The sequence below is a fragment of the Phragmites australis genome, chromosome 18, assembly GCF_958298935.1.
Source record: "Phragmites australis chromosome 18, lpPhrAust1.1, whole genome shotgun sequence".
In the NCBI taxonomy this organism is placed as follows: Eukaryota; Viridiplantae; Streptophyta; class Magnoliopsida; order Poales; family Poaceae; genus Phragmites; species Phragmites australis.
Genome location: NC_084938.1, coordinates 8,423,851 through 8,437,805, shown reverse-complemented (window position 1 = coordinate 8,437,805; position 13,955 = coordinate 8,423,851). Strand labels below are relative to the sequence as shown.

The window sequence follows — 13,955 nt, the reverse complement described above, 5'->3', positions numbered from 1 at the left end:
AATAGATATCATCAATTGATCTTGCAAGTAGGTGATCAAAACAAGACCTCAACATCCAAAATTCACACAAGAAAAAAAACAAGATAACAATTAACAAGAGCATCAGTTCATCATAAGTTCATAACATCATAATAACATCACAATTCACACATATAGTTCTAGAGAGATTGAGAGAGCTACACCAACAAAGCAACAAGGCAATTGTTCATGTAGGAAGCAACAAGGCAACAAAAGCACATGCATTCTTGAGTCGTGACTTCTTGTCCTCAGAACAGCTAGGAAGCAACAAGGCAACAAAAGCACAAAAGCACATGCATTCTTGAGTCTTGACTTCTTGTCCTCATAACAGCTAGGAAGCAACAAGGCAACAAAAGCACAAAAGCACATGCATTCTTGACTTCTTATCCTCCTGAGGCTCTCAACAAAGTGCAAGTCCCTACATGCAGCAAAGTAGTTAAATATATAACAAGGAAATGAGTAAACATACATTTTGCTACTATAACAAAACATGAACATCACCTCCATCTTTTCTGGGATCTCTTGAAGGCAACTCCAAAAGGTTTCAGGCTTATCATTATTATCATCATCTACAAAACACAATCACAAGATGACAACAATTACATTGCAACCATGACATTGAAAATTGAATGAATAGGAATTGTACAACATATATACCTTTGTACTTGTTGCGTATCCAATCTTGTGAACACATTAGCGCCTCCAAGATCTCTAGAGTGAGGCGGCTACGGTGCTCACTAAGAACCCTCCCACTAGTGCTAAATGCAGATTCAGATGCAACAGTGCTGACTGGAATAGCAAATATGTCACGTGCTATCTTCCTCAATGTAGGATAACGTGTCCCAGCCACCTTCCACCAATCTAGAATCTGAAAGTTCTCTGTTGCAATTGGAACCAACTCATCCTCCAAGTACCTATCTAGTTCAGATTTGACTCTTGTGATTGTTGGTCTTCTACTTGCAACACGTGCACTGATTGTAGATAATAAACCCGAATTGTCAAGTGGAGGAGCTGATGATTCTGTGTTATCCTCATCCTCTTCCACTTGGTACTCCTTCATCAAATTACATAGAGAGTCTCTAACTTCATTAACTTTCTCAATACACACTTCATTGGTCTGAACTAATAGGGTCTCAAAAAACCCAAGGAGATAGTCGGTCTTAAATCGAGGATCAAGAATAGTGGCTATTCCCATTGGTCCTTTAATGTCCTTCCAATATTTATCAAATTTGTCAATCATCTTACTTGACATTTTTTCTATAATAGGATTTGCACAAGCAGCCCATTGCCTAATTTGCATTTTGGCCTCACAAATTTTAAGGAGCTGAATATTGGCAGTGACATAATTAGTTCCAGAAAACACAGCAGTTATGTCATTGAACATCTTGAGCCTCTCAACCACCTCTCTAGCAAAAGTCCATTCTTCTTTACTTGGAGCACAATCATATAGTTTCTCAACACGTGTTGCACGGTTAAAAACCGCCACATAAGGTAAAGCAATACTAAGCATCTTGTATGTAGAATTCCACCGAGTTTTGCAATCAAGACCTAACTTGTGTTCAATTGGGACTTTGACATACTTAGCAATTTCTTCAAATTTTTCTACTCTTTTAGGTGTGGCTGTCCAAAAGGCTACACTTTCACGAACTTTTGCAATTGCAGGTTGTATCACCTCTAAACCATCCTTCACAATCAAGTTAAGAATGTGGGCAGCACAACGCATATGTAATAGTTTCCCCTCCAACATGAGTTTTGTTTTACCAATCTTCTTGACAAGTTCAGGAATTATCGCATCATTTGTGGTGCAATTATCAAGAGTCACCGTCGAGATCTTCTCATCAATATTCCATTCAACCAAAGCTTCATACAACTCCTCACAAATAACTTCAGCTGTATGTGGAGCAGGAACATATATGAACCTACATGATGACAGCAAGAAATGCAATCAAATTTATGAATTAAAGTTGATGGTAGCAAAGAATTCAATCAAGAATCTAAATTACAATTCAATGAAGGTAATGGCAATAAGAAATTACCTCATGATAATGTTTCTAAGCGTCCAAGAGTCATCAATAAAATGAGCTGTAATAGCCATGTACCCTCTTCTTTGGTTTTCAGAGGTCCACATGTCTGTAGTAATAGACACTCTTGACTTAGCTCCTGCCATGTACTGTAGGGCCTTTTTCTTTTCTTCGTTATATGCATCGATAATGTCCTTCCTAAAATTACATCATAGAAACTTAGACAATATCCTTATATGTTGTCATAGATACATAAAAGTACTACTCTTACCTAATAGTGTTCCTAGTCACCATCTTGAATAATGGCTGAAGTGCACTCACAAACCTCCGAAAGCCGGTATGGTCAACAATACATAAAGGATACTCATGTAGTATAATCATGGCAGCAAGCTCTTTTCTAGCTAGTTCTGGATTAAATGTGTAATTTTCCACAGATATTTTCCCTCCCTCTTGAGAATTAAACCTCAAAGCTGATTGTGCTAGTGTCTTGTTCTCTCCCTTCAGTTTGATTCTTCTCAATGTACATATCTTCAAATGATCATGAAGATGCTTCGTTCCATTCCTGCTTTTTCCTCCAAGCTGCTTGTGGCAATGAAGGCATTGAGCTTTAATTTCACCCAAGACTTTCACCTTCTTGAACTCCTTCCAAACAACAGAAGTAAGCTTTCTCTTTGTGCCAAAGTTCACATCTTCAGCCACATTCTCATTATCATCATCATCAATTTGTATTGGCTCTGAGTCATTAACAGAATGTGATTCTTGTTGGCTGCTACTCTCAGTACATGGACTTGACATGGTGAATCTGACAAATAAAAGAAATAAGCATCAGGAATCAAATTGCAATACAGATCGACATAGCATCCATTCAGATTGACCATACATCAATAAAAGAAATAAGCATCAGGAATCAAATTGCAATACAGATCGACATAGCATCCATTCAGATTAACCATACATACATATTGCAATACAGAAATAAGCTACAAAACATCAATACAAATTGCAATACAGATCGACCATAGAATTCAAGAATCAATAACAACCATATGCTAATTTGTTACTGAAAAGAGGGTTAGCGAGCTTCGAAATCGAACCCCATGGATTTCAACAAATGCACGTCGGAGGAGGTAGCTTCTGGGGAACTTGGGGCTCCTGCAATCGCAAGGCGGCTTTTCTTCCTCACGGCGGCACATTTCCCAGCCGGATTTCGAAGCACCTTGCGCATGATGACACGTGCAGGTGCAGCACCTTGCGCATCGAGGGGTACAACAGCGGTCGCCTCGTCGAGTGCTGTGTCGGTTGGAGCAGGTGGTGGCCAGTCCTTGCTAGCGTTCCTTCGCGTGGACCGCCCGACGTTGGTTAGTTACACAACGGCGCAGCGACACGACTCGAACTCGAATACAAAGGTAGGAGGAGGATTGGGAAGGGGAGCTCGCTTCTCACCTTGCGTCGTCGCCGTCGGAGCTCAACGGCGAGGAGGGCGAAGCCATGACGGAGTCGATCTGCTCCATCTGCAGCGGAACGGGTCGGACAGCGGCCAGGTGTGCCTCGATCTGCTTGCTGCCGTGCGTGTGCCGTGCGGGAGCTTGACGGCGGGACGGATCGGACGGCGGCCACCTGTGCCTCGATCTGCTTGCTGCCGTGCGCGAGCTTGACGGCAGGACGGCTAGCAGCGAGCGCGACGCTGGGGGCTGGCCGGCTGGGGCCGTGGGGCGCATGCCGTGCGTGGCGTGCCGCTGCCCGCTGGGGCGCAGCCGCGCTGCCCGCGCAGGGCTGGGTCGCCAGGCGCTGGTGCCGCTCAGCCAGTCAGCCGCTGTCTGTTGGAGTGCTGGGGCAGTGGGGCGCCGGGCGCTCAGGGCTCGGGTTGTCAGGCGCAGGCCGGCAGGCGTGCCGCTGGGCGGCTGGGGGCTGGCGGCGGCTGGCCTGGCACCTGGCGGCTGGGTCGCTGGGAGCCTGGGAGAGTCCGAGAGTGGGAGTGGGTGAGAGGATAAGGTGACCGATTGAGGAGAGAACAGAGAACTGCAGACTGTCTGACTGTGCTGCCGTGAGCCCGTGCTGGACTGGACTGCTGCGGTGCTGCCCTGCTGGTGTCTCGTGTCTGCTGTGCTGTTTGGTGAGCCCGTGGCGTGAGGCCGTGAGGCAGCCGGTGCCCGGTCAGTGGCCAGAAGCTGGAAGCCCAGAGGCTTGGTCCGTCGCGGTGGCTTGAACATGCGGCCAGTGGCCCGAGTGGAGACTGGAGTGGGCCGGTTGACAGGAGTGGAGGATCAGTAGGCCTAAAGATCAGCTACAGCCCAGATAAATACAGGGGCCCGCGGGGAAACAGGGACGGGGGCTGGGTAACCATCCCCGCCCCGCCATACCCGACGGGGGAGATTTTTTCCCCGTTACACTCCCCGTGGGGAAAAAAAATGCTCCCATACCCGTCCCCTAATAGGGGAATTCCCCGTCGGGGAATGGGGATCGGGGCCCCGTTGACATCCTTACCCCTTGGCTCAGCTAACCCATGCCCATGGACTCACACCTCCCGAAGGCCGCTTTCGGACTTCCGGGCTTCAAAGTAACTATCTCGCGGAGTCATGTCTCCCGAAGCCTCCATCTCCCGGAGCCATACCTCCCGAATCCTCCATCTCCCGGAGCCATGCCTCCTGAAGTCTCCACCTCCCGGAGCCATGCCCCTGTGGAGCCCCCGTCTCCAGAGCTCAGGCAGGTTTCTCAAAGTCTACAGGGTGAGTTATCAAGCCTCAAGAAAAATCTGCCAGAAGGGAAACGTCGGTCATCCTTTGCTCGCAAGGAAGTGACTGGTATTAAGTATCTAGGCTAGTGGATACCGTCCTGACATCCCAGTACAATGGAGGTTATCCTGACACCCCTAGCAGCGTGGCGACAGGTCGCAATTAGCGATCGGCTCACCCCTCAGAGAACATGCACCACAATAGTTATCATGATAAATATTTATCTTCTATGTAAGGTAAAAAAAATAGTTATCCGGGATAAAACCATGTAACTCGTTCGGGTCCTGAATATTTTGCACATAGCGACAACTTGTACGCTAAGCTACGTACAACCATATAAATAGGATCTGTGAGAGAAGAGAGCAACACACAGGACACAGAGGTGCACAAACACAAAGTCACGCTGTGATACTCCCCTCGACTGATACATTTTTTCTACTATCAATACATTTATGGTGTTACTTACTCTCAAACTTCGTTTCTAAACTTAAATCTCCTTCTTAAAAGAAACTCTCGCCGTACTTGGTGAGGCAAGACGATCTCTTCTCTGACAGCAATTTTAAAAAAATTCTACCAAAATTTGTAATATTTTCCAACCTGATTTGGTGCTTAGACCGGAGTTAGTAGCATCAGGATTTGTTGAAATCCAGGTTGTTACATGTGTCTTGTGGCTAACTGCCATGGTTTGAGTCCCATTAACTCCACAGTTTTGACTCACATTCAGATGACTCTAAACAGAATTGACGATAATGGAGTATAAAATATAGTGTATTATAAAAACTCTTAATAGACCGCAAGTAAACACAATAAACATTGTATTAAGAGAGAAATATATATGATATCGCACTATCTACACACTGATTCTCTAAGCTAACTTAGTCCCCAGCCACTGAACATTTTGGATGGGGTTAACAGATAGCTACCATATCATTTATAGGTTAAAACTGAAGTCCATTTGACCCCCTTCATCACTTTGCTTGATGTTGACAGCTTGGGCTGAGAAAACAATCTCAATTCTATACGGGACCATGTGGCTACGCAAAAACAGATGGCAGTAACTGTATTATGTTTCCAGCACATCACTTCAAGGCATCCATTGTTGAGGGAACCACTGCAGAATCCTACTGTAGTATTTCTCGCAGATGAAACGAGGGAATGAGGGATCCATTCATCCATGATTCGAATTAACTTCGTCAAAGTTTGGCTGCTGAGAGTGAGGGTTTAACTGAGATTTCAATATCACCATATGGTTCGTCTTGTTGGACATCAATATAGTCATAACTCTTCAGAACCTATTGGAAAAAAATAAAATGAAAATAAAATCCAATAAGCACCAGAAGGAAATTGCCTACAGCTGCACAAAGTAAATATTGCAAGTGTATGTTAAAAAGAACACTGGCTGTAATTCTGAATATTACCGTTGTTTCGAAGAACATCCGTGCAGCTTGCTTTCTTGTTTTCCCTTCCAAGATTCGGTTCAAACCGAATTTTCCAGGTTGCTCATCTGATGAGGTCGAAGGCATATGATCTTTGAAGAACTGTGCAACAGCCCTACAATGCAATGACATAAAAAGTCACAACATGCTCTCAAATACTAAATGCTATATGTGGTCCAAACATATCTCATTACCTTGTTCTAGCAGACATGCTTCCTAATCCTGTGACGCCAGTACCTGCACTAGATATAACTCCAGGAGTACTTATGAGCCCAGGAATCTCTGGCTGATCATCTCCATCTTCACTGATCGGAAACAGGGATGCCATATCAGAGTCATGAGTATTTTGTCCACGTAATAAATAACTCCGGTCAGATGGTGGTATTTCAGTAACACCAGTTCCTCCCAGTCCAGACTGTGGAGTTCTACTGGGAGTTTTGAAAGGAGTATCATCTGCTGGAGATGGCATATCTACTGGGGAGAATCGAGGGAACTCGGGCAACATATCTTCATATGGTGCTGCATCTGCTTCTCCTGGTGACTTTTGGGTGGGCAGAGGTTCAGGGTGTGCATACGAATTTCCTGGAGGCTTTGGGCTTGAAGTGATCTGACGTTCAGGCAGTGCGTCCTCATTTCCATGAGACTTTGGGGTGAGCTGTCTTTCAGGCGGTGGATCCTGACTACCACCATTTGCTTCACCAGCCGTGGGTTCGCCAGCGGCAGACTCAGGATCACTCATGCGGGGGAAGTTTCTCCCATAAGTTGCATGTAGGTTAGTGCACATCCCTGAAAGGGAGAAGTTTTGGGGTTAACCAATGCAACGTTTGAGAAATCCCTGAAACACGGTTTTCTTAAGAAGAGGGAAGAAACTAATACACCTCTGAGAAATCAAAGAGCTTATTTGCTTACCATGCAGCAAATGTTCAAGGAAGAAGCTGTCGTTTCTGTTAGTCCTGCTGAATCTCCACATATTCAGGGCCGTTTGGGGTAGCCTTCTCCTCTTGCGGATAAACTCATCTAGTTCAGCGCCATTAATTTGATTCTTCATATAGCTACGCGAGAAGATGAAATTGTCACTGGTACAGAATAGTACCTCCAAGCAATGCAGCGTTGGGATGGTAAAACTATACGGGCGACTGCATTTTGGTAAAAGGATGGTACAGCGTCTATCCCAAGTTCTAGAGGAACTTTTGACTTTGCAACCAAATAACAACGATGGGTATCGAGTTATTTTGAATAAGCTGTTTAGCAAGCAAATGCTCAAGGAGGCAGTGTAGCACCTAAACAGAATTTTCCCAAAAAACATAGATACGGCGATACAGCTCCATATATACTAAAGAACCAAGCAGAACCAATATAGCAAAATGTGTAACTACATGATTAGATATACTACCCTACACCTACACATAGGTGTAGAATATTACTTTGTGCGTCCCAAAATACCTTAGAAGCCGGGTCTCCTAAATAGAGACGAGCTGCTAGACCATGTCAAATATCCTACACGCAGGTGTCGAATAACGCTAGAGTACATGTTCTATAGATCATAAAACAACATAAAAATAGAACTTTGTTCCTTAAATTCATAGAAATGACATAATATAAAAAATAGGAAAATGCCACGAAGGTATCGCCGTGTATCATGAAGTATCAGGTATACGATACGCATTGGAAATTAGTATGCAGACTTCAGACTTCCGAGACTAGTGGTACATCTTTTGGTACACAACATTTTTTGAACCAACATATTAATCTATTAAAAAACATCAACTTCTGAGAAGCGGTTTATTTCTTTCAAAATTCAGATAAGAAAAGCAAATCATTGTTCCAAGTTATCCCACACTATAATATTGCTCAAGTAAACGGGTAAGAATGCTTCATGCCAAAGTTGAGGGTCAATTGAAACTTACTCATTGGAGAGCACTATTGCACCATCAAATTTCACCCTTCTCTTTCTCTTTCTCTTGTTATCTTGTGCTTTTGGTCTTCTATTTCTAGCTTGAGGTGGAGATGGGTTCATCCTCCATTCAGGTAACTGGTTGTCTAAATTCAGAAAAGGAAAAAAAAAAGGAAAGTTGGATCAGGAAATGTTTTATCACTAAGGTAATTTCAATTATATTAAAACATAAGACAGAAAAACAAATACTTCTGGTATGTGTCAGTAGACAAATACTAGCTAAAATTTAGTGGTGTACCATGATCAAAATCACCATATGTGGATGGTGTTCGTATATTGGGTATGGATCCCCCAGGTATTTGTCGACCAGTGGAGGAAATTTCGCCAATAATTGGAGGGGTGATAACCTTGTTTTGCACAAACGGTGAAGAATCATTGTTCACCTCCATGGGGTCATCATTTCCAATTATTGACTCTGTTAAGTTCAGGCCAGGTCCCTCCTGTGCAGCTTCACGCATTTTCTCCGGTGAATCTTGTGCTCCATCTGCCTGACCTTCAGTGTTGGAGTTCGCTGCCAAATTGCCTGGGGGAGGAATTTCATCATTGGGATTGTCATTTTCTCCAAACCCATCACCGAAACCATCACCAAACGGAGGGAACGTCCTGCACATGATTGAAAAGGAGGCATTAATTCACGAGTAAGAAAGAGAAAATATTCAAGAAACATACTCGTCCTCAATAGGCTTAGGCGCCATGAGTGATGATAGACCAGGTGCTGATGGCTCTATTCTAACATCCTGTACATTTGTGAAGTAAAAAGGTATTGGTTTGAGAACTGAAAAGGAACGTATGATTAAAAAGGGGCAGGATAGCAATGAATACCTCATCAAGGTCTATCATCACATATTCTCCTTCATCTGAAACACCAATGAGATAGTTAAAACTTGATTGCAATTCAGGTCTGTTTTTTTATTCAAAACATATGTCGGGGTCTCCCCTCCCGATTGCTTCAAAAAAAAATGCAATGTCAATAGGTATTGACCATATTGAACGTCCCTTACCGGCCAAAGTAATCTCATCAGGAGTCTTCCGATGATTATCTGGTGTACTGCGGAAATTTCAACAAAATATGAGTATTACATTGAGGTTGCATGACACGAATCAATGATGTAAAGAACAGAAAATGATTACTTTATCTGACAAATTGCATCGTCCAGGTTTAAGTCGTCAAGATTAAACGTAGGTGGCAATGTGATGGCCTCAGACCGGACATGGTCTGACTCAAATGGAAGATCGACTTGCACAGAAGAGAATGCAGTTCTGATTGTAGTTACCATTCGATTGCAATCTTGAAACAGGTAGTTTACCTTCCACGAATAAATGCGAACTAGGCCTAGAAGAAGATGCCCTGATAATCTTAGAGCAATTGGAACCTCAGGGAACATTATACTCTCTGGAAAGGTAAAATGCGTGCATTAGAAGACTAGGCAAAGATTTACAGAATAAATTACAGGGAAATAACAGCAAAAATTCTTGAATGTGGGATAGAATCAAGTACCGATCAATATAAAACCTTTAAAGAAAAGTATTTTTCCAACAAAATGATAATAACAACTGGTTTGTTACGATATCTGGAGATGGTCATTACAACATAAACCCAAAAGGTAATGGGGGTTGCTAACTTGCGAGTGACCACAAGAAACAAATAACTCAGTCATCTTCCATTCTTCCCCATGCCCAGCCACAATCGTTGTGCAACCAAATCTCAAGGATTTTTGTTAGGGACCTACTACAGCGCAGGCGAATGAAATTCCGTCGCGTTACAGTCGACAGCCGTGAGCCCTACGATCCCCATCCGATCGCTCTCCTCCTTTCTTGTACCTCCGTCCGCCTGCGCTATTCCTCTTCCTCCTTGCACCGCCGTCGTCTCACTCCCCCACCCAGCCAGCCTCCTCCGTCTCTGGCAGCTCTCCCGCTTCCCGCCGAGCGCTAACCCAGCGCTGCCAGCCGTTTCGTTGCCTCCCCGCCGCTGGCACCGCCCATCGCCTGTCCGATCGCCGCCTGAGGGCTCTCTCTAAGCTTTGTTTTAAGTCAATTGATGGGTATGTTCTGTTAGTATTTGGGCCAACTGCGTGGAACAAAGGGCACTTCCGAACAAACATGAACTACTTGAAATACTAAATTATTTCACTTGATGTTTTCCAGGTTTAATAGAAGAGCCAACAGACACACTAAGTTTACTCAATAATACCACAAGTACATACTTGCTTCGAAAGTTCGTATCTTGGCCCCAACAACTGTGTAAACAGCCTACACTGTAGAATTGCAACAAGGTATGCCCCCAATTTCTGGAGCATATAACCAATATCGCTCCTTAGTAAAGTACCGAATATTTTATTTTCCTTTTCTGCATAAACCATACGACAAGAAAAAATCTTTACGCACAATTTCAACCAGTTACCGAAATGTCGGTAACAAAACTAATGGGAGAAAAGAATCTACACAAGAGCACTTTCCTAAAACCGAACCAAAGTCTTCGTTTCCCTTACATTTGCATAATGCCGGCTGGGGACAAAATCTTCGCACAATGCATCCACGCAGATGATTCGACCACAAAACTAAGAATTTACTGCTTACACCGCAATGGTCCACCATTTTCCCAGATGAACACAAAGGGTACTATGTCATTCACCTCTACCAGAGGCGCGCCCGTCCCTCTCTCCGGGGAAACCAAAGAACGAAGAGGATAAGGAGAAAAAAATCCCGTCTTTCTACCGGCGGGCGACAGACGGGGAAGAAAGCCCGTGTCTTTGAGCGGGCGAGGGGCGGGCCGGACCGACCTGCGTAGGAGGGGATGTCGATGCCGTCGATCTGCGGCTTCTTGATCTTGCGCTCGAGGTGGGCGGCGATCCACACCGTGCCCAGCGGGCTCTTCCGCGCGAGGATCGTGTGCGAGTAGAACATTCTCGCCGCTCGTCCGTTGCTCACCGGCGGCAGAGGCTGTCTTCGGGGTTTCAGGTAGGGCTTTGTCTGCCGCGGCGGCGGCGCACGGGAGGGAGAGGGATATGGGGATTGGGGAGGAGACGGGTTGAGATTGGAAACAGTTTTGGGGGGAAGCTTTCGGATGGGAGGCCGAGGCGCGAGGGCGCGTCATTAAAGACGGCTTTTGGCGCGCGGTTTTCAGGGGCGCCGTGGGCGGGAGGGGAGGGGTCACTGACAGGTGGGCCAGGAGAGTGCGGTTACGTGAGATGGTGAGGTGATTTCCGTGCGAGGGGAGGGGGATTGGATTGGTAGCGAGTAGAGACACTGAAGTGCTGTTGAGGACTGAGGGCACGTCTGGATTAGCCGGGGTTAGAGTCGGTACGGTGGACTGAGTTTTTTCTTTTAAAGCTGTTTCTGTGATAATCTTGAAAAGTTTCTTATGGCTTATGGTTCTAGAGAAGTTGATAGCTCGTTTGGTAATTTTATTTAGTTGATAGCTTTTGAGCTGAATAGATTGTTCAATGTCTATAATGCTTCTGACTGTTTGAAGTGAACATATTTATTTCTATAAACTGTTTTACTGACTGATATTAGGGAGAAAAACTAATATATATATATGGTGTATATACATGTAACTAATATTATTAGAAATATAAATAGTTGGCCATCCATAATCATGTGTATTTGATTGCTTCACCACGTGTATTCTTTCTTGTGATTTTGTACATGCACATAAATTCTTTCATGCTGGCTTAAGGGGTCCAGATAGCATAGAATAGACAAGACAGTACTCTGAAATCATCGAAGCTGCAACAACTTTCAACCATCTCATCAAAACAACAAATGCAGTAGCCAAGTAACTCAATTTATGCCAAAATACCACAGAAAAGATGTGCGCATAAACTTTTTTAGCTGTTCATCCGGTCATAACAACTACAATTCAATGTTTGAAATGGACATTCGTCACAATACAGCAGATTCGTAGAGCAAATAATTCAACTTGCAGCTATCCTTCAAGTTGCAGTTTTTCTGAACTTGGACACAGTGTATGACTGTCGAACTCTGGAGAGCTTCCAGTGAAGTGCTTTCAAGAACAATCACCAAGATCTGCAACAAATATCACAGGCACACACAAAAAGAGTCATAAGCAGGGAAGGAGGCAACAAATATTCAGAGCTTAACAAATATCACAGATATCACAGGCACTTTCATAGTTATATTAGTCACTAACACAGACATGCCTAAATCATGCACTAATATTTACTAATCAAGTTGTATATCCATGACATGCAGTCTGTAAATGAAAACTCTAGACACAAAGTAACTGCAACCACACCACTCACGCAGTCAAACAGAATGCAAGAGGAAAACAGAAATTAATAGACAATGCAGCATATGAATCATCTAAATCAACAATGCACCTTGTGAAGTCTAACAACAGAACAAAAACCGGAGATCGCCATGCTCACGTCCCTCTGCAAATGACTCGAAATCCACCAAAATTATGATCATTGGCAAGATCCCAACAAGCTAATACATCTTTGTGCATAATGTAAGCAATGACCAATCAAAAGGTTTTTATGTCGCAAGATCAATATACTCCGGCATTGCAGCCCCAAAAAATTTGATCACTCGGGATAAATTGTTTAAGCTAAACTTACTATCGTAGGAATAATATCGATTGCTTATCTTTTTCTGTTTCTAATATCTTATTTTTACAGACCTCAAAATAGGAGTAAGATCGAATAATATCGATTGCTTATTGACAGTGTAGGCATAGTCATCCTGGAGCTACAACTACAAAGATTTCCTCAGAAATTTTGACTTTACTCTGAAGCTTCTTGTCCATGTACCTGCTGCGCACAAAGAAAAATCAGAGAGAGCCCAAATCAGCATCCAAAAATCTGGAAAATCGCGAGTGGAGAACGCAACAAAGCAAGATCTAATGAAGAGCAAAGACACATGGATACGGATACTTACTTCTTGAGGTCCGGAGGCTGCCTCGATCAGCTCATCGTGGCTACCTAGACTCGATCTTGAGAGAGAGAAGGATCTCGGAGCTTCGCATCGTATTCTCCGCATGACGACGGGCAGCGGCGGCAGGTCGGTAGCGGCGAAAACCCTAATCGCCCTCGCGAGGTCGCCTCCCAGGAGTCGCAGGCGAGGATCGGTTCGAGCTGGAAAATGAGAGGCGAGTCACTATTAATAGAATGGCATAGACGGGTAAATACTCTTAACGTTTAAGGGGACTCTAGTAACCTTCTCCCGCAAAAGCTACAGAAGCCTGTCGAACCGTGTTTCTCGGTCTAGCTCAGAATGGTTTTAAAGAGTCTAGCATGTAAGAAGTTGTTTTGAAAAATATCATGTTTAGTTAGACTTTCGGTTTCAGGTAAAAGTTAAAAATAAGTCTAATTAAATAGGGTCTTAGCTTTGCTAAAACTCGGTAAACCAACTTTTTGACCAAGGATTTTTATATCAATATTTTGCTTTCAAATTGGTGAGAAAATAAACTAACGCAGGGCACGGGAGCATGGGTGATGAGCGAGTTTGTCAACAGCCAAGCAGTGGCATTATGTGTGTGGCACTTTAATTTTTGAAAGGCGCGCTAAAATGCTAAACCAAAAGATCATTGAGTGTTGCTCTGGAAGAGGGTTCATTGAAAAGTGAACAGGTGAGGTTAAGAGAGACATTGAAGTTCTAGATACTAGATCCGAGCAAACTATGCGTCTAGCCAGGCTGGCAACAAGCTTGGTTTTTCTAAGCTAAAAATATGCACTCATGCCCGTCATGGGGTAGTTATCGTGCCAATTTGTTAGGCTGATCTTGAACTGGATCGGACCACTGATCATTTATACATGTAAAGAATTCATAT

General features: G+C 43.9%; 1 protein-coding gene and 1 long non-coding RNA gene across 3 annotated transcripts; both read right to left on the bottom strand.

Annotated features, from left to right (window-relative positions):
- Positions 1 to 5,569: 5,569 nt before the first annotated feature.
- LOC133898414 (sister chromatid cohesion 1 protein 3-like) lies at positions 5,570 to 11,229 on the bottom strand. 2 transcript variants are annotated; one of them, XM_062339100.1, is made up of 11 exons: positions 10,942 to 11,229; positions 9,293 to 9,554; positions 9,163 to 9,209; positions 8,984 to 9,018; positions 8,831 to 8,898; positions 8,400 to 8,764; positions 8,115 to 8,247; positions 7,117 to 7,259; positions 6,402 to 6,993; positions 6,190 to 6,322; positions 5,570 to 6,063 (listed from the first exon to the last, which is right to left on the bottom strand). In XM_062339100.1, the coding sequence occupies exons 1-11, from the start codon at positions 11,063 to 11,065 to the stop codon at positions 5,965 to 5,967; spliced, it is 2,001 nt and encodes a 666-aa protein (XP_062195084.1). In that variant the 5' UTR covers positions 11,066 to 11,229; the 3' UTR covers positions 5,570 to 5,964. The 2 variants fall into 2 exon arrangements, with proteins under 2 accessions (XP_062195084.1, XP_062195085.1); XM_062339101.1 differs by lacking the exon at positions 10,942 to 11,229 and adding an exon at positions 10,651 to 10,684.
- Positions 11,230 to 11,973: 744 nt separating this feature from the next.
- LOC133899381 (uncharacterized) lies at positions 11,974 to 13,293 on the bottom strand. The gene is made up of 3 exons (XR_009906358.1): positions 13,064 to 13,293; positions 12,505 to 12,939; positions 11,974 to 12,190 (listed from the first exon to the last, which is right to left on the bottom strand). It is a non-coding gene; the product is annotated as an uncharacterized LOC133899381 (long non-coding RNA).
- Positions 13,294 to 13,955: the final 662 nt, after the last annotated feature.

Coding starts and splice junctions, on each gene's coding strand:
- LOC133898414 (XM_062339100.1), bottom strand. CDS start 11,065: ATGTTCTACTCGCACACGATCCTCGCGCGGAAGAGCCCGCTGGGCACG. Junction 9,210..9,292: donor GATGCAATTTGTCAGATAAA/GTAATCATTTTC, acceptor AAATTTCCGCAG/TACACCAGATAATCATCGGA. Junction 8,899..8,983: donor TGATGATAGACCTTGATGAG/GTATTCATTGCT, acceptor ACAAATGTACAG/GATGTTAGAATAGAGCCATC.